The sequence below is a fragment of the Elephantulus edwardii genome, unplaced genomic scaffold, assembly GCF_000299155.1.
Source record: "Elephantulus edwardii isolate Elephantulus edwardi_28Jun2011 unplaced genomic scaffold, EleEdw1.0 scaffold00091, whole genome shotgun sequence".
NCBI lineage: Eukaryota > Metazoa > Chordata > Mammalia > Macroscelidea > Macroscelididae > Elephantulus > Elephantulus edwardii.
The window spans coordinates 10,229,584-10,253,885 of record NW_006399841.1 but is presented as its reverse complement, the minus strand read 5'-3'; the positions used below and the strand labels follow the sequence as shown (position 1 = coordinate 10,253,885).

Sequence of the window (24,302 nt, the reverse complement as noted above, 5' to 3'; positions counted from 1 at the left end):
TGAGGGTGATGTGTTCGTGGATATTCTTGAGCACAGCAGTTGGGAGGGCGGGCCGAGCGTGGGCTGAGGCGGGCTGGGGCCTGGAGTGGGAAGCGCCCTGCACTGGGAGGACAGACCGCCATCAGGAGGCCCACTGGACAGCACGGACACACAGAGGGGACCGCTGTCACCAGAGGAGCAGATTGTAGGGCACTTTGCAGGCAGTCGAGGTGGGCATCGCGAGCAGCAGGCACCCTGCGGGCACAGATGTGGGCTCATGGGGGTACCTCCTGCGGCTCTGTGCGGTGACAGCGGCCTCCATGTAGGGAGAGGACACAGCAGCCGGGCAGCACAGGGTCGTGTCACGTGTAGGAGGGCTGGCGCTGGATCCTGCAGGTGATGGCCGCGTTGTCTGTCTGTCTGTCTTCGTGTGACTGTGTGTCTGTTTAGCTGCACTGCATGGTGGGGGTGGGGGTGGGGGAGTGTTGAGACTTTAATAACCAAGAAGAAGATGGACGTGTGAGGCAGGGTGACGCAGGTGAGAGCTGAGGTGGCCCCCAGGGGAAACACGCCAGTGGGCAGCCTGAGAGGTTCGGGGGAGGGAAATCTGTCCTGTGCCCCACTGGTGCCAGTGAAGGGACCTCGCAGCTCCAAAATGCCCTGCCTTCCCCTCCCCCCACCCCCCAGTGCATTCGCCAGTGCACACAGTCTGAAAGTAGTTTAATGAGATGATCAAACCTGGGGGAAAACAAGGTCACATTTCTGATCTTGGCCAAAGAGCCTTGGCCTCGTCTGTGTGTGGAAAGTGAGACGCTTGCATTAGGTGGATCCATCAGCAATTAAGTCCCTATCTCCATGTGCTGACTCCATGCGGCATCCTGATGACTCAGGAGGTTTCAAGCCGACTGTAAGGGACACCCTCTTGGTACCGCAGTCCTTTCTGCAGGTGGCTTCCTGGCATCTTGTCTCATTGCGCGTCCTGTGGTGACCGTTCCTTCAAGTGTATCTTTCACTTCTGTGAGGGGTTGGTGGCTGAAGGCACAGCACCCCGAGAAGCGGGCCATGTCCCCGCTCCGAGAGCTTAGCAGACCTGCTCTGATGATTGGATTACTCACTCCAGAAAGATGTAAAGCCTCTGTGTCAAACAGCATGTGCCTTTGTGAGGCTGGGAGTTCTGCCTTTATCCTGGGGCAGCTCTTCTCTTATAAATCCCTTCCTGCCTTGCCCTCTGTCTGCGACACACAGCCACTCTGGTCAGTCTCGGACCTGCTCAGTACCCACGCGGGACCGGTGGACCTCCTTACCCAGCACAGGGTGGAAGCAGCATTGTAAAAGGAAATCGTATTTCTAACTGTGCTAGGTTATTTTGCAAAGTAAAGACTGTGTTTAGGGTAAAGAATCACTTTCTCAGAACTTGCTGTTGCCAAATTGGAACCAACTCCCAGCTGCCTGCCTGCTGGTTTCCAAGGCTTTAAATCCCACAGGAGGACCTTGTCCATCCTTCTCCTGAGGAGCCCCTGGTGGATTTGAACCAGCAGAGAGGTGCTGACTTTGGGTGAGCAAGGTCACTGCCTCTGGGCTGTGCCATGACTGCTCCCCAAATAATCACTTCAGTGGTTCTTATTAGAGGAGCCATGGGGACATAGAGCATAACATAGCATGCTGTTAACTGTAAGGTCAGTGGTTCAATTCTGCCTGCTGCTCCGAGGGAGAAAGGTAAGCAGTTTCCTCCCAGAAACATTTACGGTCTGGGAAACCCGACCGAAGAGTCCAAATCCACTCTGTAGTGGTCTGGCTTTAGAGTTTTTGTTTTAGGTATATTACGTACATGCTTGGGGTTTTGCGTTATTAATTCCAGAGAATACATATTCACAGGGGTGATAAAGCAGTCGTGAGTTCAGTCATTAGTCTATGCTCCTCCAGAAGCATGAATCTCAGAGAAGAGCTGATCTGAGGCATAGTTTCCAAGGGGGGCTCGGGGACTCATCAGGGGCTCGGGGACTCATCAGGGGCTCAGGGACTCATCAGGGGCTCCGGGACTCATCAGGTCCTTGGGGACATAGCCTCGAGGGTTATACATGGCCGAAGCTCCTTTTATAAAAATGTGTACCAGTTGTTTTCCTTTCTCGACCCGGGTGACTGTGCATTGACGTTTTCTGGAAGTGGCTGTTATTGTTGGCTGCTGCAGACTGGGCTCTGACTCAGACCTGAAGTCCCTCTTGGCAGGTCCCAGACGTGCCTTATTTCCTCTCTGATGGACAGCCTCCTGGGGACTCATTGCTGGGTATGTGAGGCCAGGAGGTCAGCCAGTTCAGGGGTGCCTGCTCTCTTTCATGGCGTCTGGACCTTGGTGGGCATTCAGACACAGCTCCTGCCCTCAAGAGGCTGGACTTTTTAGAAAAGGAGCAGCTAGTAAACAAATACACACAAAGAACCAAGGTAATTGCCAATTTTTGAAAGTGACGTGAGGAAATGAAGTGGTGATGATGACGATGATGGTGGTGGTGGTGGTGTTATAGCCACCACCGAGCGGCCTCTGACTAGGACTGACCCCACACACATCAGAACAACACGTTGTCCAGCCCGTGCCATCTTTGTGACCAGGTGTATGTCCAAGCTTGTCTGCTTACACACAACCACGCTCGTCTGCTGTCATTTTATCGGAAAGGATTCCCTCGTAATCCACAGGGTTTCATGGTGGGTTTGTTGTGGTTATTTTTAATACACATTTTTAAATTTTATGTTGGTTTGCATGAAAAATTCATAGACATTGTCTTTCATTATTATACATCGTGCTTCACACATTCCTTCATTCTCATTGTGTTTCTTATGCTCCTTCCCACACATTGTATTTTATAAAACCAGCCATCGTTGACTAATTATCTGCTGTTATTGATGTTAAGTGTGGTAGAGTCGCAGGTGACTCAAAGTAACCCAATGAACGAGAGACCTGGACACCTCCTGTATAACTTTCATCCTCTCTCCAGGTTCATAGGGTTTCCAGAGGCAAGCTATTGTGGAAGTGGATGCCACTCCTGCTTCCAAGTAATTATCTAGATACCTATAATTACACAGATATCGGATGGCCAGGCCATGCCTTTGTCACAGTCTTCGTCTAGGAGCTCTGCAGAAATCTGTCCTCCTTGAGTGACTCTGTGAGAATCTAAGATACCAGCTGGCTAGCCTCTACTATCGTAGTGACACACAAGCCACTCAGGGTGACAGATTAGCTGCAGGGCAGTGGGAAGAGGGTAACAACTCGTCAGCGACCCTGTGTTGTGGTTGTTAGATGCCATCAAGTCCACTGCCAATCGTAGTGACGCTGTGAACAACAGATCTGAACCTCGCTCTATCCTGTGCCATCCTCATGTTCTTTGTAACATGCTTCAGTCCGTCTTGCTGAGTCTGCCCCCCTCTCTCTCTGACCCTCCACCTTTCCTACCATGAAGCCTTTCTCCAAGGACTGGCCCCTCCTGTCAATATGCCCAAAGGATGTGAGACAGAGTTTGATCAGCCTTGCCTCTCAGGAGCACCTGGTCACACTTCTTCCAAGGTCGATGTGTTTGTTCTTTTGGCCGTCCACTGGCTACTCTGTGCTCTTATCCAACACCACAGTCTGAAGGCATTGACTCTTCTGTCATCCTTACTCATTGTCTACCTCTCAGATGTGTAGGAAATAGATCTGCCCTGCAGGCGTCCCAAGACTGTAACTGTCACAGGACCCAACTGTAACAGTGTTCTCTCTGCATATCTAGTGGACTTGAACTCCCACCCTCTCAGGTAACAGCTTCTTGCTCAGCCTACAGCGCCACCAGGGCTCCTCTAAAAGGATGCGGTGACACAGTCATTTGGAAGATACACAGGTACACTCATGTAGAGCCGCCCTGAGGAGTTGGCATTTGAGTTGAAAGGAACAGGTGGTGTGGAGTCCGCTCCAGTCATGGAAAAGACCCTGGCAGAAGCAGAGCAGGTGCAGGACTCCTGAAAGGCATGGCCTGGCGGGGGACAGTGAGACCACATCACATGGGAGAAATGATGGCAGGGCCGGACTGCACAGGACACTGCAGGCCCCGGTGACACCGTGACTCTAAGGCAGGTGTGACCGAAGGCTGGGGAGCGCTTGGTGCACTGGAGGGAAGGTTTCACATGGGTTGTGGTTCTGCTTTGTAAAACCAGCCTGGAGGCCACTGGAGAACCAGCTGGGGGTTCCCGATAACCAGGGGATAGGTAGGAGAGGAAGCAGGGAACACAGAGAGGCCATCCAGGTGACAGAGGGGACACTGACAGATGTGGCAAAGTGGACAGACATGTAATTTGACGTAAACAAGTCAGACTGACCAGGACGCTGGGCGTGGTGTCAGGCAAGGAGTGAAGACAAGCATGGCCTCTGGCTTTCGTGTCACACCTCGGTTTTTCTCATCACTGCGACATGGCAAAGTCGTGTTTAAAGGTCTGATTGTGGTTGTGTACTGTGGAGCCCACGCTGACCCCTAGCTGACCCTCTCACACAGCAGGGTACTGCCCATCTTTTCCCCACAGAGCAGTGGGTAGATTTGAACTGTAACCTTTGCTTACAGGATTGATTGGAGATGGGGAAACAAAGGTCCTGGCAATTTTCCCGTGGATCATGTGAACTTTTCCCAGCATCACATCGAGTCAGCTGTCCCCGCTCCCTCGGGGTCCGCTTCCCTTTGTGGTGTCAGCGTGTTGCTCTTGCGCAGGTGGTGACCAAGGTGAGGGCCTTCAGCAAGTCACGGCCATCCTCTGGCCCCAGACCAGCCACCAGTCTCACCTGCGTCTGAGAAATGGGACCAGCGGCTCTGCTGGTGGCCGCCCAGACAGGCTTTGATTGGAAAGCCGGTTACTCACCTCCCAGGTGTGCCTCTTCCCCAGAGAAAGCACACATTCTTCTCCAGCTCCTGACGCCTCCACTGTGGGGCCCGTGGGCGTCCTCCTTGGAGACAGGGGAACTTTCGTAAAATGAGACAGGTGACGGCTGCAGGCAGCAGGGCAGGCATTTGAAACGTGAGCTATATCTCCTGATCAGAGGCACCTAGGAATTTCATTTGTGCTGTGGGATAATGGTCTGTAAAAGGCAAACTTTTCTGGAATGTTGAGTTGGTGGGACGAAGGCCAAAGGGGAGGTGAGGAGTAAGTCCAGATCATTCTTCCTTCAGAGCCATTTTGATCACCACCACGTGCCCTTGGACAAGTTGCTGGCCCCCTGGTAGTGTCTATCTGAGTAGACCTGAGGTTCTGGGCAGTTAGCTCTGAGATCGAGGCCTGACACAGTCTCAGCATCCACAGAGCCAGGCGCTCACCAGCCGCCTCATTCCTCCTTCTCCCTGGGGGGCTGCCTTTGGCTAAACAATGTCAGCCTTCCAGGGGAACCTGCCCCTCAGGGGTGGTCATCTGCCAACACCCCCTTGGGGAGCCGTCTCTCTACAGGCCTGCTTGCTTTTGCAGACACACAGACCTACCTCACAATTTGTGATTTTCATATTTTATTTATCTACCCAGCATCACCCCGGCAACTTTGCCATGCGCCAAACATTGGATGAGCGTTATTCAAATCGTGTCCTTTCCATAAAACTCCGTTTACGTGCCATCATTATCTGCAGCATTAAATACATTTTAGGTCATCAGAAATTTTATGAGATATTTAGAAAAATGAATTTCTACTTAGCTTAAACACATTAGGGGATTATCCTCCGAGACCTCGCTAAAAACGCAGTCGTGTTTATTTGCAACCGCCAGGAAACGGCTGGCAGGTCTGTGCGCGCCTCCTCTTACTCCCCGCCACCAGGGCGCTTGCTTGTTAATTAGAGAAATTTCAACTGTCATAGTTGGCAATTATAGCTTCTGTATCATTGTCTGTTATGAATAGTCAATGAGAGCTGATTAATATGCATGAGTAGCAGTATATAGAGCATGTGCATTGGACCACGATCCAGCTGCCAGAGTCGCTCAGAGGAGGGAGAGGGGTGTGTGTCTGTGTGTGTGGATGAGCGTGTGTGTGTGTGTGTGTGTGCATGAGCGCATGTGTGCGTGCTGTCAGGGCGGGAGCAGGCGTGAGGGGACAGAGCTGCCTTCAGCTCCAGAGCGGAGCATTGGGGACCGGGCGGCTGCCACCTGCCGGGCTGGGCCCCAGTCATGTCTGCACGCTGAGTGCACTCTGAGCGAGGGGGCTGAAGATGGGCTGCAGCCTGTGTGGCCTGCAGAAGCCCGAGGAGCAGTACCGGTTACTCTATGAAGTTTGCCAGGTAAGCCCCTCCGGGGGCCGGGCCGGAGCCCACGGGAGGAAGCATGGGGGGGCTGCTGGGGCTGCGCATGGTGCCTCTGCCCCCTTGTGTATTTCTAGTCACTTGTTCATGCCTTTGCCCTCAGAGGCCCCTCGGGGCTTAAGTTTGAGAACAGTCACCGATGTTGATGGCTAGAGAGCGCGGCCGAGGCCGGAGGACCTGTCACAAAGCTCCTTAACAACAGGCTCCATTCCCCGGGTGTCCGGTGAATGCCTTCAGGAGGGTCATGGTGTGGTCACGCAGCCTTTGAACAAGTTGGAGAGGACAGGGATGATGATTAATGCTGGGGAGGTTTTGTCTCTGTTTACAAATCGCCACAGGGCTGTCCCCTCCTGGGCAGAGCGGGGCATTGGCTTGGGTCTGTGAGCAACTCTGGTAATGACTGGAGCTCTGGATTCGCTCCGGATGCGCGCTCCACGCTGTCACTGCCGGGCCGCGCTCCCAAATGCACAACTTCAGGGGCAGAGCGTGGGTGCCGCTGCTGCTTCCCGGAGCTGCTGGCGTTGTCATTAACGATGTGACATTTCAGCTGAGGGTGCCTTTTAGCTTTTAAAGCGCTTCATTTCCATCTTGAATTAGGAGGTTTGGGTACTGCCATGGGAAACTTGTTTGGCAACTGAAGGTTCTCCCATCTTTCATCAGTTGAGGTTTGTTTTTTCCTTAGTGGTAACAAGCATGCTCCTGCTTGAGGTTTGAGGTGAAAATGTTGGGAGAATATTGTTGTAGCAAATGGGACAAACAAGCCTCAGTTTATAGCATTAAGCGATTCATTAGTTTAATTTTTTAAAGAGCCTGACTGACTTAAAGAATTTGATTAGCCGTGTATCCGCTGGCCTGCTTGCGTTGGCCACCAGATGGCGCGTGCCATTAACAAAGACGCGGGAAGGCTGGGTGTCCCTGGGGTGGTAGCCACATGACCCAGTGCTCCAGTGACTCGGAGAGGACAGGAGATCCATGTCTGTCCCCAGCTGACATCAAAACGGTTAAAGCAGGCATTATGGGGCAAGGGTCGCCCCACTGTGCAGAGAGCACATCTTTTACCAAAACCAAGCATTTTAAATAAGTTTTGGGAAACATTCCTCTGACCTACATGCCACTTCATACTTAAGAGTCCCCTGGACCCGTGTTCCTTCCAGATCAGCTGTGGGGAGCACATGGATTTGGGTGCAGCACCATGCCACTGGTGATCTGGCCCCCGTGGGATCATGTGTTGTGGTGGTGGTGGTGGGAGTGGTAGAATCTTAAGTTTGTCCAGTTGTCACGTGGGATGATTCGGGAGAGTCTTAGTGAGTTGATCATTCAGAACTGAGAGAGCGCGCACGCACACACGCATGCACGCACACGTGCACACACACACACCATCACCTCACCCAGCATGTGTCTGCCTGGCATGAAGCAGCTGAGAATAGCCAGGCCAGGGCAGCCTTAATAACATCCTGGGCTTCTTCTACCATCAGTGCAAAGTAGTGTATCTGTTCGCAGCCATTGTTGTAGGTGTATTGATGACACTGACATCCTTCGGAAGGTAACCCACACCGCTGGTCTTCCGTTCATCACCGTTACTTGTGCACCTCCACCCCCACCTCGGAGCAGGAGCCTGGGTTCTGTTTTCCCTGGGTGGATTTATGCGGAACTATTTCTAGCCGAAGTATCACTGGGAAATTGCTGTTGACGGACTGTCGTCTGGATTACACGTGGTCCGCATGTAGGAAGCCGTGTGGATGTATTTCCCGGAATCTCACAGTACTTTTAGAACCCATTACCCTGCACCAGCCAACTAAGTCCCCCCAAGCCCCCTCTTTGCTCTATTCTTTTAGAGTCCTGAAGCATATCGTAAAGGAATCCACAGTGCACTTGCAGAAATGAACAATTATGTTCCTGCTCTTATTATGCAAAGCCTTATTAGAGCAGAGAATTAAGGTTTCCATAAATCACAGTTGCAGAAGGGCCGGTGTGCCTGGCTTCAGTCAGCCACCTGACAGCAGCACAGAGAGGATCAAATAGTCCAGGGCCAGCCTTTCTCCGTCCCTCACCCAGAGAGAATTCTTCTTTAGAGCCCTTGGCAAGCTGCCCACAGCCTCTTTGAGGCTATGGTGAACTTAATGAAGGACCCTGGTGGTGCAGTGGTTAACCTGCTCCATTTCTAACCCAAAGGTCAGCAGTTCAAACCCACCAGCCACTCCATGCTCCGTGGAGAAAGGAAGGAGGCGCTGTGGTTCTGTAATGACCACATGGGGAGCCTGTGGGCAGCTCCACTCTCCTGCAGGACTGTCTTGAGTTAGAATTGACATGATGGCAAATGGATTGGTTGTGGTTTGTACTTTAAAACCAAGAACAATGTCATTAAAATGTATTGGACCTTTAATCACATTAGAAAAACAGCAACACATTAGCCAGTGTAGTGACTCAAGGGCTTCGTTAGGAAGGTACACACATGGGGGGCCGAGGCTGAAGCGTGGCAGAGACACTTGGGGACTGTCAGCCCTGAGGAGGAGAGTTGGGGATCAGCGCCCACCCGCCCTGCGGCCAGCAGAACAGTTGGGCTACAGCAGCATCTGCGTTCCTCCAACTGTGGGGTCTACTGTGGAGTCTACATAGCATCACGGCAGCCTGAGAGCCATCAGGGATATGGAAGTTAAGTTTGCAGTTGCTTTATGCTTGTGAACACTCCTCAGCACCACTAACGTGGAAAGACGGGGAAGAAGGGAAGGGTGACACAGCCTGGGGTGGCCGGGGCTGTTGTCTCCTCCGGGGATGGGGCATACCTGGGGCAGGGGTGTGGGAGAGAAAGCCTCACGGGCTGAGCTGGTCCCCTGTGTTTGCACAGTAGTCAGTGATCTTCAGGAGTGGGGGCTGTGGTTCATGCAGCCCATTGGGACTTACTCTTCCTTTGAGGCTTTGATTTTCTCTACTCTTCTTTGCGCTGCTCAGGCAGAGACGAAGAGTTCTATCTTAGAGAAATACTCATGAAAATTTAAGACCTCAGTCGCTACTCACCCCAGGTAAGCTGCCTTTACGAACTGTGCGATGCCAGTGAGCCCAGAAGTGGTATCAGACTTTGGTCTCTAGCCACCTCCCCCGGGCTCATTGACTCAGACCCAAGCAGGGTTTGACTGAGCCTGAGAAACCTGCCTGGCTTTGTCTGCTGTTGTACTGTGTATCTCGGTATACTGTATACCAGAATATATTTGCAGCACATCCAAACAGGGTGTATGATCTTCTGACAGACCTATCTATAAAAGATTCTGCATGCACTCCATACGCCACCCCACACCTGTTTAGCTCACACGTCTATCTTTATATCCACTCGTAAGTTCTTGCTGCTGTTGCTCTTAACTGCAAAATGATGGATTGCAGGACTGGCCGTTTCTGGGTGCTCGTGTGCAACCCCCAGCATCTCCTCTGCCTTGGTCATGCCGTGCTGACACCCCCGTCCCCCCGCCATCCTTTACCTAGTTATATACATCTACCATCAAGGTAGTCCTTTCTTCTCTGCTGCCCTTTCCATAGGCAGCTCTGGTGGTGAGAAGTTGAACTGTAATCCCAAAGGCACAATCGAGCAGCTGCTCTGTGGGAAATCCGTGGGCCGAGACCCTCAGTTAGTCTACAGCCTCTTAAAACCCGCTGGAGGATCAGCTAGGTGTCCGTTCCAGCTCCTTCAAGAACAATGCCTTCTCTGTACAGTGTTACTCTTCTCTCCAGTGGGTTTGTAACAGTATCTGTCCTTCATATGACGTGTGACCAGATGTACTCAGCCTGATGTCCTCCAAGGGAGCTCTGGCCATGTCACATGAAGGGAATTGCACTGCTCACCCAAAGACAGTCCATCCGCCAGAAGCTTCTCGGGACAGAGATGGGCAAACTTTTTCCATGGGATTGATGGAGACCCAAGGGGGGTCACTATGAGCAATTCTGATTTGATGGCAATGAACTTGAGCTTTCTGGTAATGTTCTCCGTGTGCATCTGCACTGAGGTGTTTTGCAGACTCATTATGCTTTAATGTTGTGTGTCCTCTACCCTTTCTGATGCCAACCAGAGAACCTTTGTGCCAGTTTGAGTAGACAGTAGTGAAGTGATTCTTGTTGGGACAGAGGTTTCAAAAGTGCAGATTACAACAACTTCCATGTTCCCCTAAGTGCCTGCACATTTTCCTGGGGGAAGGACACCTTCTCTCTATATAGTCTCGGCATGCCTCACAGCAGGAAGCTCAAGATTACTTCTAAGCACTTGCATCGTGCCAGCTCGGGGCTCTGGGCCTGCCATGGTCCTCCTCATTTTGTCTTCACAACAGTGACAAGCCATCCACTTTCCAAGTCACTGAGACCCTGTAAGAGGGGCTGGGGTCCTGTCTCTGAGATCTTGTGTAAGTCGTCTTCACCAGTGCCCGTGAGCCGATGACCAGCACCGTATAGGACACCTGGGGAGTTTTGCACAAGTACTCCTGTGCTGGTGGGGCACACACACCCCCATTCTCAAAAAGACCCCCGTGCTGCCTGGTCCCTCTGGCAGAGCTGAGAGCACTTGGGTCTGTTTCTCTTACAAACAGAGGCTCTGCCCCTCACACAGGTGGAGAGGGACTGCTGAGAGAGGGACTGCTGAGAAATGGACTCCAGACCCTATGACCTTCCAGGGGAAGCTTCCAGAATGCACCGCTTGCCTCTCAGTAACAGCAGAAGATACACTATCAGACTCCTGTCTGCTTTTTTCTTTAATTTTTTTTTAAATTGTGACTGGGTTTTGAAAAGCTAAAATCAATCGATAATTGTGACTTTCCAGAGAATTTATCTCTGTGGCCCTCCCCATGTTAATTCATTAGACAGCCGACCAGAAAAACACACATTTCTGTACTAACGCTTATGAGAAACAGCAAGCTCATGGAACCTTCTGGAAACCCAACTGCACACTGTCCTATTTTCGTGTTTAATTAGAGACATGAGACTCAACGAGATGAGTTTACTGCTTCAGAGCTGAGCATGTCTGAGTCTGCGGGGTGTCTGCTGGGTTATGATAGTGTTCAGTGTGGACAAAGTTAATGATGGTTAATTGGATGAGCATAAACTTGACCTTTACACAGCAGTGTTGAAATGAGCACAGCTTTCATGCAAGGAAGAGTCCGTTTGCTTCACTAGCCTGTCATTTCTGAACACTTTGCTGCTGAGTACCTGTGTGCTGGAAACTTGAGGAGACGAAGCCATATATGGAGAGAGAAGGCCCATTGCCACTCTCCTTGACCAACCGCAGGCCCTTTACCCATGAGGTTGGGCCTGGCCTGTGGCTGGGAAGGGCCTGGATTCTCGTGCGCATCACTCAAACGGAGTCTTCCCTTGAAAGGAGCCTCTGGGGTGGTGGCGTAGTCTGTAGGAAGTTGTTCTGCTAACCCAACCAAAGTCAATGCTCCGTGGTGGTTCGAATCCACCAGCTGCTCCCAGGAGGAAGATGAACAGTCTTCTCCCATGCGATTTACAGCCTCAGACAAGCTGCTGGAGGGTCAGCGGTAGGTCCATTCCAGTCCCATGGCAATGACTTTGCCTTTTGAGCCATCGAGATTGTCTCCACGACAGTAAGTTGCGAAGCACCTCCATGCTGCTTAAGGAATAATGGCCGGGTGAACAGCCTGTGCCTCGCGTTCTAATTGATACTGCTTTTCAGATAAACCAGAAATTCCTGGAGAAGAGGGAACTCAAGCTTTCGGATACATTTTCTTAAGTCTTCACTTGATAGGCAAGAGTAGCTCCTATTTGGACACGAACATTCAGATCAAAATTTAACCATCTGTTGGCAACTTTTTTTAAAAAAGCTTAAGTTTGCTTTTAAGCAGAGCCTTTTTCAAGTAAATTGTTCAGTAATTATAACTTCTGAGTACGAAGGTGACTAGTGTTTTCTCTGTACAATATGCATCTATCTGTGTGTGTACAATGCTCACACACATGTATACAGACACATGCATGTATGTGGAAGGCCACTGTTCTTAGAATCAATCTTTCTGGCTCCAAAACAATCCCGTATCCTCTGTGAACCAAGCCCTCCTCCTTCCTCTCCCCAAAAGTGCCTCGTCAATAGGAAAGTAATCTAATTAAAGTATTTCCCAATAGCATGATTGATGATGTCTTCTTAGAAAGGACCTTGTTATCCAAATGGATCCATCTGTGGAATTCAGTGGGGGTTGGGATATACTGGAGGGGTCAGTGGGGGTGAGCAGGGGCAGTGGGGGTGAGCAGGGGCCGCTTTCTCACGTTATTGTTGTTCGGTGCCATTGAGTCGAGTGTGACTCCGAGCTGACCCTGTGAACAACAGATCTGAACCGTGTCCTGTCCCGTGCCATCCTCCTCATGTCTGACTTGCTTGAGGCCATCGCAGCCGTCGCTGTATCAGTCTATGTTGTGTAAAGTTGTTCCCACTTTCATTGATGCTCCCCCTTTCCAAGCACACTGTCCCTCTCAGGGAACAGCCTCACCTAGAAACATGCCCAGGCTACGTGAGGCAGAGTTTGATCCTCCTTGCCTCCAGGAAGCACCTCTGGCTACACTTTTGTCCAAGAAACGTCTGTTTCTCTTTTGACATTCCATGAGATGTTCAGTGCTCTTCTCCAAAAACAAACCCAGAGGTATCGGTTCTTCTGCCATCCTTGTTCATTGTCCAGCTCTCAGATGCATAGGGAGTGATTGAAAAGAGCATGGCCCGCGTCAGACACACTTTATCTTCAAACTGATGTAAGTGCTCCTCAGAAATGTGGAGATGTCCCTGACACAGATTTGCATCTCCCGATCTCCCGACTGCTGGTACTAAGGGTGCCGATTGTGGATCAAAGTAAGATGAAGTCATTGACAATCTCAGTCTCCCCTCCATCGACCGTAATGTGGGTTATCAGTACAGTGGTGAGGATTTTTGCTTCTTGATGGTGGAAAGTAATCCATATTGAAGGCTGTAGTCACTGATCTTCTGCAGCAAGTCTCTTTGAGCAAGCAAGGTTGTGTCATTTGCATAACGCAGGTTGTGGTTGATCCTTCTTTGAATCCTGATGCCTCATTCTTCTTCTTAGAGTTCAGCATCTCGCATGGTTTGCTCAGCATACAGACGGAAGAGGTGCAGAGAGAGAATACAACCCTGATGCACATCTCTCCTAACTTTAAACCATCCTGTGTTCCCTTGCTCTTTTCAGACAACAGCTTCTCTGTCTAGGTTTCATATAAGCCTAATTAAGTGTTCTGGGATTCCCATTCTTCTCAGGGCTAGCCGTAGTTTGTTAAGATCCACACAGTCAAATGCCTTTGCATAGTAAAACAACAGCAACAACAAAAAAAAACAACAACAAACAAAAAAACACAAATAGGCATTCTTGTGGTATTCTCTGCTTTCAGCCAGGATTCATCTGACGTCAGTATTGATATCCCTAATGCCACAGTCTCTTCTTAAACCAGCTTGAACATCTGGAATTTCTCTGTCAATGTGTTGTTCTATCCATTTTTGAATGATCTTCAGAAATATTTTGCTTGCTAATATTAATATTGTTTGATAATTTCCAAGTTCTTTCTTGATTAAGAACAAATATGAGTCTCTTCCCATCAGCCAGCCAAGGAGCTGTGTTTCAAATTTCCTTCCCTAGCCTGGTGAGCATGTCTGGGGTCTGCATCTGTTAGTTGAAACTTGTCGATTGTTATCCCATTGATTCCTGTAGCCTTCTTTTTCGTCAGTACCTTCAGTGCAGCTTGAACTTCATTAATTATCATTGGCTCTTGCTCACATGGGACTTCGTGAAATTTTTCAGGGTCAACCCATATATTTTTGGCATAATGACTCTGTGTGTATCCCTTCCATCTTCTTTTGGTCTTCCCTGGACCACAAGTTCTTTCTTTCTGAAGAGAAACTATATAAAGAGTCCCTGCAGGGCAGGCCACAAGATAACATATCTATATAGTCTCTAAATAGAGAAATATGTCTCAGGTGAGGGTTCTCTTATTTGAACAGATGAGTCAGAATCATCTGGAAGGCTTGTTACCTGTTGGTAAGTTGTTCGTCTCTTGTGGGTTTGGGTTCCATCGTAAAGGTCAGGTGTCACAGTTCTGAGAACCACTGACCTAGGAGGTACAGAGATCGATGGACAGGTAGAGAGAAGACTACTGCCTTTGAGTCTGGTGCTTTTTCCACTAATTCTTTTTCTTCGTCACGAGAGAGAGGTTCTTGTCTTTTCACACTCACATCAACACTTGACATCATCAGACTTCTAACAATGTCAGTGCAGTTAACCTGAAGACATAGTTCAGCATAGTTTAAACTTTCATTCTTGTTTCTGTTCAAGCTTTTGCCCATTTCTCTACTGGATTTTCCCTTCCCCCTGCCCCCCTTCTCTTTCCTCTCTTGGTTTGTCGTGTTTTTACAGATATGGTCTGAATGACAATTCTCTGTAAGTTACATGGGTTATGAACAGTTCCTCCCTGGTCATCTATCTTTAAGTTTGCCCGTAGCAGAATCTCTTCATCTGATGGAGGTGTAGAGAACAATTTTTTTCCTCAGGGTTTTTGGCTTTTCTGTGTTACTGTTTCTTTCACTCTCAGTGCTGCCTATTCAGAACCCACTTCATAGCTGAGCCTCCACTGAGTTTCCAAGGAAATAACTCAAATGGGAGAGGCTTCCCTCTCTATCCCTTTGTGCTTCTCAAGCTTCAGTCAGGTCCATCGACACCTCTGTCTTTGGGTGAACAACGTGTTCTCTACCTTAGAGTCAAAAGGACGCTCTCCTGCATTTCCTTCTAAAGGTTTCGTTTGAGTTTCATCTTTCAAAGTTATGTTTTAGACACAGTGTAAGCTTGGAATCCAGCATCATTGTTTACATTAGAGATTTTTTTTGGAGAGGGACGTCATGCTTGGGAGGGTGTAGGGACAGCGTGGGAGAGGAAGACCCTCTATGAGGTGGATTGATTCAGTGAATGGGATAATCGGGATGGGTGTATCGGAGACAGTGTGATTGGTACAAGACAGAGCAGAGTTTAGGGCTGTTGTACATGGGGTTGCTATGAGTCGCAAGTGACTCAATGGCACATAACAACAACTACAACAACAACGATTTTTAATGCAACATACATATCTTTTTACAGCATATTCTTTCCTTTTTCCCCATTCATTCATTGTTAAACTTTTCTCGCTGCCCACCACTCCCCCCCCATTCGTTTTTCTCTTTGAAAAAAAAAATAAATTCTTTCATTGTTATACAGTCCACACACGCCCCAAGTCCCCAGTCCACTTTACTATGCATTTCTTTTACTGGAATCTTGTCATGAAAAAAATACCTAATTCTATATTCCTTTTAAACAGCTCTCTCCATCATCTGTTTCAATGCACTGTACATTATTTATCCCCTCTTTCCTTAGGTTCTTCCAACCCCAGTGTCAGTCCTGTTTTACAACAGTGGCATTATGCAGTATTTGTCCTTTTGTATCTGAGATCTTTCACTCAGCATAATGTCCTCCGGGGTCACTCATTTTGTATAATATTTCATGAGTTCTTTGTTTTTCAAGGCTACATAGTATTCCATTGTGTGAATATACCAGAGCTTCTCTAGCCATTTGTTGATGGGCACTTGAGTTGCTTCCAACTCTTTTCTATTGTGAACAAAACAGCAATAAACATGGGTGTGCTTATATCTGCTTGGGTGATGGTTATGGTTTCTTTAGGGTAAATTCCCAGTAGTGGAACTTCTAGGTCAGATGGTATTTCTATATCCAACTTTTTGAGAAATCTAAGTATTATTCACAGAGAATTTCCCCAAGGTGCAGGTCGCTTTCTGTCGGTGGGACTGCCCCGGCCTCCGTGCTATGTCACATTGGTCAGTTTGACTAATCCTGCACCAGGACCACACACAGCGCATCCATCACATTGCACTGTGGTCATGTGGTGATGTCGTCATCTGGTAGGCAGGACTTTCCTCAGCTCCACCTCTTGTTCTTGGCTGTTTCAAGTGCCCTCCACCTCAACATGTTACATCCTGAACTTGCCGAGATGAGGTGTTAGCTGTGTTCTCTTCCTCCAACTGGGTGATAGGTTTACAAACATTCACCATGGCTTGCTTTTAAATTACATGTTTTAGAAACATGTTAAAAACTGCTTAAATTTTTGCAGTAATATTAAGAGAATACACAAGACTCTGTGTTAAAAGCACCTTGCAAATATCTTGAAATAAATTCAGTCAGAATTTGTACTGAATGATGGTGGAATGATCTGGAAAAGACGGCGACAGTTGCACACATGATGGATATCATCAATACCTCTATTATAGATGGAAAATTTGTGACTCACAAATGGTTAGCTGTGTATTTTTATCACAATAGAAATAAAGATTCAGTGATGAGGAGGACAGGGAAGGGAAGGGCTATATAAAGATCGGAAAGAATAAAGAGGTGATTTTTTTTTTCCTAAAATAAAGCATTCTTTATCCCTAAGAGAATTTTCTCTAACCATTTGTCACAAGTGAAGACATCTGTGAGAAAAGAGTGCTTTGAAATAGTGTTGTTAGAAACACATTTCCCAAGAGTTTGCATGTTTTCTATAAAGCAAAATATTAAGCAAAAGTTTTAAGGTTTGGTTCTTCTGGTGAGTAGGCACTAGCTGTCACAGTGTTAACCCAACAGAGACAGCAGCTTGCTGGGCATGTGGGACCTGTGTTAGCAGTTCGCTGGGGTTCAGCATTTCTGCTTTGCTATATATCGTGACTAATTATTCTCTGTTCCACCCAAAGTGCTGATGGTTGTTGCTTGAAACGATAGAAGTCACCTCGGTTTTGGTAAAAGAGAACTTAAGAGTTTCCACTTTAGGATGAGTTTTGAACCAGTGACTCAGTTTTAGCAAACACTTTTATCATACTTGAGAATCCTGGGGAGAAGTTGCTGTCCTTCCAAACAGGATTTCAGTCCTGTCAGGAGCTCTGGTGGCCCTCGTGGTAAGAATCTGCACTGCAATCCAGAAGGCACAGAGTTTGAACCCACCAGTTGTTCCTTAGGGAAGGAAGGGCAGTCTCCTCCCATGCAGTGTATTGCTCTGCGAACCCACTGGAGGATCAGCTATGGTCCCTTCCGACTCGACGGCACACCACCACCACCACAGTCAGGAGAGGAAAACTAATCTCACTGCTGTCAAGTCAGCTCCGCTGTCAAGTCAGCTCTGACTCAGACACCTTAGGGGACAGAGTCGAACTACCCACTGGGTTTCCAAGGCTGTTTCTTCACAGGAACAGACTGCCCATCTTTCTCCTGCAGGGTGGTCAGTGGGCTGGAACTGCTGAACTTTATGTTAGCAGTCCAGCTCTTACTCTCCTAGTCCACTAGGGTTCCTGGTTAGAGGAAATCAGCAGAGCTTTCCCCTAGAATTTGCGTTGGCCTCTGATGCCTGGATTATGTTCCTTTGTACCCTGTTTTGAATGACTGGAATGAACCTGGAATGAAGATACTCTTCTCATATAGCAGTGATAATGCACGTATCTCACAGTATTTACCAGCATGGTCTTGTCCGGAGCAGTTCTGTAACAAGCCATACATCTACTCCCCTTGACCAGCTATGGTCTCCTTTTTATTTTTATTTCTCTCTTCTGCAACCTTCCAACACTAAGACTGGTAGGCTGAGGCTGGGTGCCTGGAAACTTTCCAGCATTTAAACTTTGATTAGTTAGCCTGTGTGCTTATTTCTTCCTCTCCAATTAAGTTTCTATTCAAGTTGCTCGGGTTGAAACCCCGGAGGAAGTGAGTTGCACCCCCAGGGTTAAGGAATTAACATCTGAGGAAACACATCCATTTTCTCAATTGGAATTTCAGAGCCTGCACTCTCTCAGACCCAGGGCAGCAAAGGGATGCCCAGAGATGAGGGAGCACAATGGTCCGTATCCTGAGAGAGTGGAGGCCCAAGCTTAATAGATTCCACCTATTCAGTTGGTTATCCTAATAATTAATGTAATAGATGACCTCCATTGAGGGTTATTCACCATTCACATACTCCTGTATCTACTGCTGTCGAGTTGATTGCAGTCCATAAGGAGCCTCAGAGGACAGCTTCCCCATGGATTCTCAAGGTGGTAAGCTTTAAGAGAGACGGCCTCATTTTCCCCTACAGAGCCTCTGGTGAGTTTGAACCGCTGGTCTTTTAATGTAAAGTTGACAAACTTGCTTCTAGTTTATGCAGCTGTTTGGAGGCTGACCCAAGTTCTGGCACAGAGAAGTCTGCACCTAGCCCCATCCTCATGGGGAAGGTTCCGTCCACATCCTTCCAGCGTAGGAGAGGATGCCAGGAACACTAGAAGAACTTGCTAGTATCTGGGAATACGATGGAGAGGAAGAAATGCCATCCTGTCATTACAGGTTTACATGCTAACAAAATGAAAGCTTACACCGCTGCTGTTGTTCCTTCAGGGAATGGCTGGTGGATTCAAACCACCTACTTGGAGGGGAGCTTTGGTGGCCTGGTAAGGAGGTAAGGAGCTGTGCTGCCAATCTGAAGGCACGTGGTTCAAATCCACCAGCTGCTCCATGGGAGAAAGATGAGCAGTCTCCTCTGATGTGATTTACTGCCTCTGAAAACCCGCTGGAGGGTCAGCTGTGAGCCAGTTTCAGCTCTGCACCACCACCACCACCACCGCCACCACCACCTTCACCATGTTTGGGTTGGCAGCACAACTCCTTACCCACTAAGCCACCATCAGGAGGCCCTGATTTGACACCTGCTCCTCAAATGAAAATATATAAAATGTTTTTTCAGAGTCTGAAAGTACCACTTAGAGAAGATGGTGTGATGACTGTAAACAGCGTATTTCAGAAGGCGTGTTTTGGGATCGCATTAAAATAGTATCCATGCCTCCCCGAAATAATTAATGGGGGTGGGGGACGAGGGATTGAAATGTCTTCCAATAACCATGCTTTAAAACTACATGGTTACAAACTGAGAAATAATGATTGAACCCTGTAGAAAATACCCTGATGAGGCAGATGGATAGAGATCCCAGTTTATTGGTGATTCCAAAGTCAGGAGAGGGGAGTCATTGCAGGAAACATGGACTGACTGTTGGTGGTGATGGGAAACGGACAGCGGACAGTGGGGGTATTTGCACAATACAATGAATCTAATTGGTATCGCTGAATGATACGTGTAAAATGTCCAAAACCTTCCCTCCAAACTAGGTAGGTAGTGTATCCGAGGTCCAGAAGGAGAAGGATGGTGACACTCTGTCTCACATACTATGAACATGTCATCAGGAGGGGTCAGTCCTTGGAAAAAGGACGCGCTGGGAAAGGGGGCGGGTCAGGAGACCCTCAACAAGCTGGACTGACGCACTGATTGTAACAGTGGGCTCAAGTGTGTCGGAGACGATGAGGCTGGTCTAGAACAGGGCAAGGGTCAGGTCTGTGACTCACAGGGCGCTGTGAGTCAGAGTCGGCCTGATGCCACCTAGCAACATGATTGTGACAAAGGTAGCTTTTATACCGAGCTGAGTTTATATGCAAAGGCTAGACTGAGAGCTACAAGTGTGTTTACGCACATGATCCGAAACAGTGGAATACTATGCAGCACGCAGGAGCAGTAACTTTGTAAATGATTGCGTGACTTGGGAGGGACTGGAGAGCATTATGCTGGGTGAACTAACTCAGTTCCGTAAGGATAAATACTGTATAAAACTGTAATTATATAATGAATATAAGGATCCAGGAGGGGTGGGAGAGGCTGGAAGCAGAGGGATGTGGATGTACAGGGGGAGGGGGAAAAGGGTTGTACAATTTGTGGGTAGGGGGTGAGAGAAATGGAGAGAATTTGAAATTGAAATAATTTGTTCAAATTTGTACTCAAATTTTATAGATAAACTAGTAGGGGAAAATGTATATGAATAAAATATACTATAAAAGTATTGTTGTTGTTGTTGTTGTTGTTTGATGCCATCGAGTCTTAGACGACTCATAGCGACCCTATGAACAAAAGGCCTGAGCACTGTTCGTACATAGAGTTTCCAGAGGCAAGCCATTTTGGAAGTGGATGCCGCTCCTGCTTCCAGGCTTGATTTAGTCGGGAAGCTCCAGCCAACACTGTCCACCATGGGTGCCCATTACCATGATTGGCACATCACTCACTGTCACAGGCTTCAGCATCACAGCAACATGGGTTCCCTCTGTACAGCAATGCACAGACCAGTGCTATACCACCTGCACGTCAAACAAACATAAAGGTATCACTATAGGAAAATCAATAAAAATATATTTAAAAAAAAAATACATGTTCTCCGGACATAGTAGCTGTTCAGTAAAACCCCATACCCATGCCCAGCTCGCAATAACCCTTAGGATGGAGTAGAACTGATCATAGGGTTTCAGAAGCTGTAAATCTCCAGGTAAGTGGACTGTCCTCTCACTCCTGCAGAGCAGCTGGTGGCTTTGAACCATGTACCTTGTAGTTAGTAGCCAAGCACTTAGCCGTGGCATTCATAGGGCTCCTTTGTGGACGTCAGAGCTGCAGAATATGCTTTTCTGTGAGCTCAGTCCTGAGACAATGGGAAACGAGGTCAGACACAAGTTTAGAGAGCTTCCTATCCATGCTAGCAAACTCAGCCAGTAAAAGACTTAAAAGAAAAATCCCTGACCCAAACAAAAGCAGGAGGAAAAACTTCCCATTGCCTCCAGCGACTGAAGAAAAACACCGCGTTCTCCCATGGCTGCGTTCCGCCGTTCTCTGATGAGGGGCCATATTTTTGCCGCCAGCAGTTTCATTTTTTTGTGCTCAGACCCGCATGCCCTCGTACTGAAACATAACTGCAAGTGAGTTTCCACCCAGCTGGGCATGCTCGCTAGCAACACAGAAGCATCACAGCTCTAAATGTCACCCCAGCAGTCTCCCTCTCCCCTCGGATAACTTCACTGTCGAAAATATTTGTTATACTCTTTTTTTGGCACTAGGTTTGATACAATCAAAGCCGTGTACACATTCTCTGTCTCCCTCTTTCCCTCTCTTTCTTTCTCTCTCCCCCTCTCTCAAATCCTTGTGTTTCCTCATTTTCTAATTACACCATCAAGTGTTTTGTTTGGTTCATTAATTCCTTCCCAGATGATTTGCTCCTGGTAGGTTTCTAGCAAACCCTCCCCATGTCTAATAAATCATCTTAGGAAAGGCTGCAGGTTTTTTTGTGCATTTGGAGCTGAGTCCACATGCTCATTCCTATTCTTGCCACTGTAAATCAGCTCATTCTTCTCCCTGTCACAAAGACAACCTTTGCATTTTATGATTAACCCTTCCTGAACGATTAGGCACCAGAAGAGAGGTCCGCGTTCTGCCTCTGACCACCCTTCCTGAGTTCTCAGTGTTTGTGTACGGGACAATCTCAAGGTCATATTGGCATCTAGACATTTCTGCATGTGACCGAGGACTAGTGGAGCGTCTCCGTCTGCTGGGCCTGACAGTCCAGAGGACACCCAGGGGGACTCTCTGCCCTGATACAGAGACGTTATTGCTGTTGTATTGGTTCTGACTAACAGAGACTTCTGTAGAGTTAGAAGGGAACGTAACCCAGTTGGACATTGTCACCATGATCACTGCTAATTATGAGCCCATTTAGCATCAGTTCATCCCACATGCTTTCTGCTGACCCCAAGCTTTCCCAACTATAATGTCCTTCTCTAGTGACTGGTCTCTCCTGATGGCATGCCCAGTGAGAGCTAGAGGAAGACTTTAAAGGAATATTTTGTGCATAAAATCAAAATGAAGAACAAGGAAAAAAGTCAGCAAGTTTTAACTGAGTCTCCTTGGGCCATTGAAGGACCCACGGTAGGGTGTGGAAAGGGTGGGGGAGCATAGTTCCTGCTTCCAGGATGTGACGGACTTGCTGAGAATGGTTGTGAGATTGTCTGTGGGATAGCAGCCTCCTGTTCCTATATCTGGAATCATTTAAAAAGACTTTAGCATTCATTCACTCAGCAGAATGTTGTCCGGTCTCTAAGGACAAATACTGCATAAGGCCATTATTATAAAAATAGAAGGATAACTAGTAAAACATGTATGGGGTCCCAGTGGGGGCAGGGGAGAAGTTGAGTAGGGGTGAAATCAGAGTTGCACAATTTGGTGGGTGGAAGGAAGGAGTAAAGAAAATGAGAAGGATCAAGTGGGGACCCGAAAAAAGACAGGGTTATGATGAGCATAGCCCCATGATGATTAATTTTATAAAATACAGTGGATGGGAATGATTGATGAAACACAATGTGAATGAAGAATGGTGTGAAACACAGTGTATATGAACTTTGTGAGAAAACCAATATAAAATAAAATACTTTATAAAGGAAAAAAGGTAGGCTTTAGATACCTGTCTGCTGAGGTCATCTTCCATTGAAAATCATGAACTGGAGCAAATACCCCCTACTTCACTTTACAGATGAGAAAACTAAGGTGCAGAAAAGGTCAAAGTATATTTTGTATACTTAGCTGTTCATCTTTTGGGGCCAAGCATTTTTCAGTCGGATCACACACCCACACATGAATCTCATGTTATCAACTCAGTTCCTACTCCCCACAAGAGCTTTTAATTGTAAGTTTCCATGAACTCATCAGCTGTATTGAAGGCTGCCTGTGGGCTGTGGGGTCTGTGCACCTGAAATATGTACTTGTGCTGCCAAGCTTGCCTCTCAGGATTTAATCACAAAAAGCAAAGGTCGATTATTATAATGTGGCCATATTTTAAAGCACTTCTGTGCCTGTGAAGTTGAGAGGGCAAATCATTTTATTTCCTATTTTACAGATGATAAATACACCAGGAAGTCACCATTATTCTTTCTTGTGTCACTTATAAATCACATTTGTAAATCTTGAGAAAGGAGTACAAATTGAAGTCCATTTCTCATTCTTGGACATTCTAAATCATACCAGGTTCTGTTTCTCCCTCCAGAGACACCTCCACTCTTCCTCTCTTCCTTTTACTGCTTCTACCTTTCAAGCCAGTATTTTGAGAGTTCTCCACTAATTTCTCTCCAGGGCCATGGGTTGGTGTTACTGTGGGCCCTGCCAGCTTTTCCCCTGTTGTGACCCCAGATGACACAGTAGAACTGCTCCATAGAGTTGTCAGGTCATCACCGTTAGTCTTTATAGAGGAGCCGCATTGGCTAAGTGCTTGAGTGCTGGCTGAGAGGACAGAGTCATCTTTGAAGCCATCATCTGCTTCATTAGAATATGATATGATGTGCAAGCGTGCCTCATACAGATCCACTGTCAGGCCTCATTTATAGAAGACTGCTCATCGCTCTCCTGTGGAGAAGCCGATGGATTTGAACCACTGATCTCGGGACCGACCCAACACAGAACACACTATGCCGCTAGGGCTCCTTGCATATAGGTCTCAATTCATCTCTCCACCACTGCATGCTTCCTACTCAGAGCGACCCGCCACTGGGTCCCAGAGACTAAAGATCAGCACAGCCTGTGACTCCCCAGCTTCCTCGCAAGGAGACACTGATGGATCCAAACTCCTCGGTGTTGACAGGGCATCTCCCCATGGTGTCTTCTCGGTTCTCCATTTTACGCCTTAAGCCCTCACGCAGCCCGTTCCCACAGTCTGGTCTCTAAGACTCAGTTCCTGCCCTCCCAGGCTGGTCCATTTGGACCTGTTGATGGCCTTCTGGTGGACCACGTTTGCCGCTGCCACGGGACTATGCACGGGCTGTTTCCACTCTCTAGAACGTTCTGTCCTCTCTTGCTCTTCACGTAATCCTTGTCCAGTCTTCCAGTTCCTACTGAACGTTCCTACTGAACAGAGCTTCCTCTAGAAAACCACACTTGTTCCCCAACCCCTCCTTGGTTCCTTTGCCTTCATTCAAGTCTCTTTTCCTCAAGTCAGTTTCCACTTAACCACCCTGTAGGGCAGAGCTGAACTGCCAAGGCTGTAACACTTTGTAGAAAGAGATGACGACACTTTTCTCCAGTGGAGTGACGTGGTTTCAAACCGCCATCCTTTCTGTTAGAAGTGGCTCCCTCTCCTCTCCCCTCCCTCAGTAGCGTGACTGTTATTATGGGAACCCCCGG

At 48.0% G+C, this 24,302-nt stretch overlaps 1 protein-coding gene across 2 annotated transcripts in view; it reads left to right on the top strand.

Annotated features, from left to right (window-relative positions):
• Window positions 1–24,302, top strand: part of PDZRN3 (PDZ domain containing ring finger 3) — a 273,094-nt gene that overhangs the window by 205,229 nt on the left and 43,563 nt on the right. The window contains exon 1 of one of the 2 annotated variants that reach the window (XM_006890640.1): window positions 6,174–6,242. The exons of the other annotated variant lie outside the window; for it this stretch is intronic. Coding sequence (XP_006890702.1) covers window positions 6,174–6,242 — 69 coding nt within the window. Of the gene's footprint in view, window positions 1–6,173; window positions 6,243–24,302 lie in introns of those variants that run through there. 2 annotated transcript variants of the gene reach the window in all.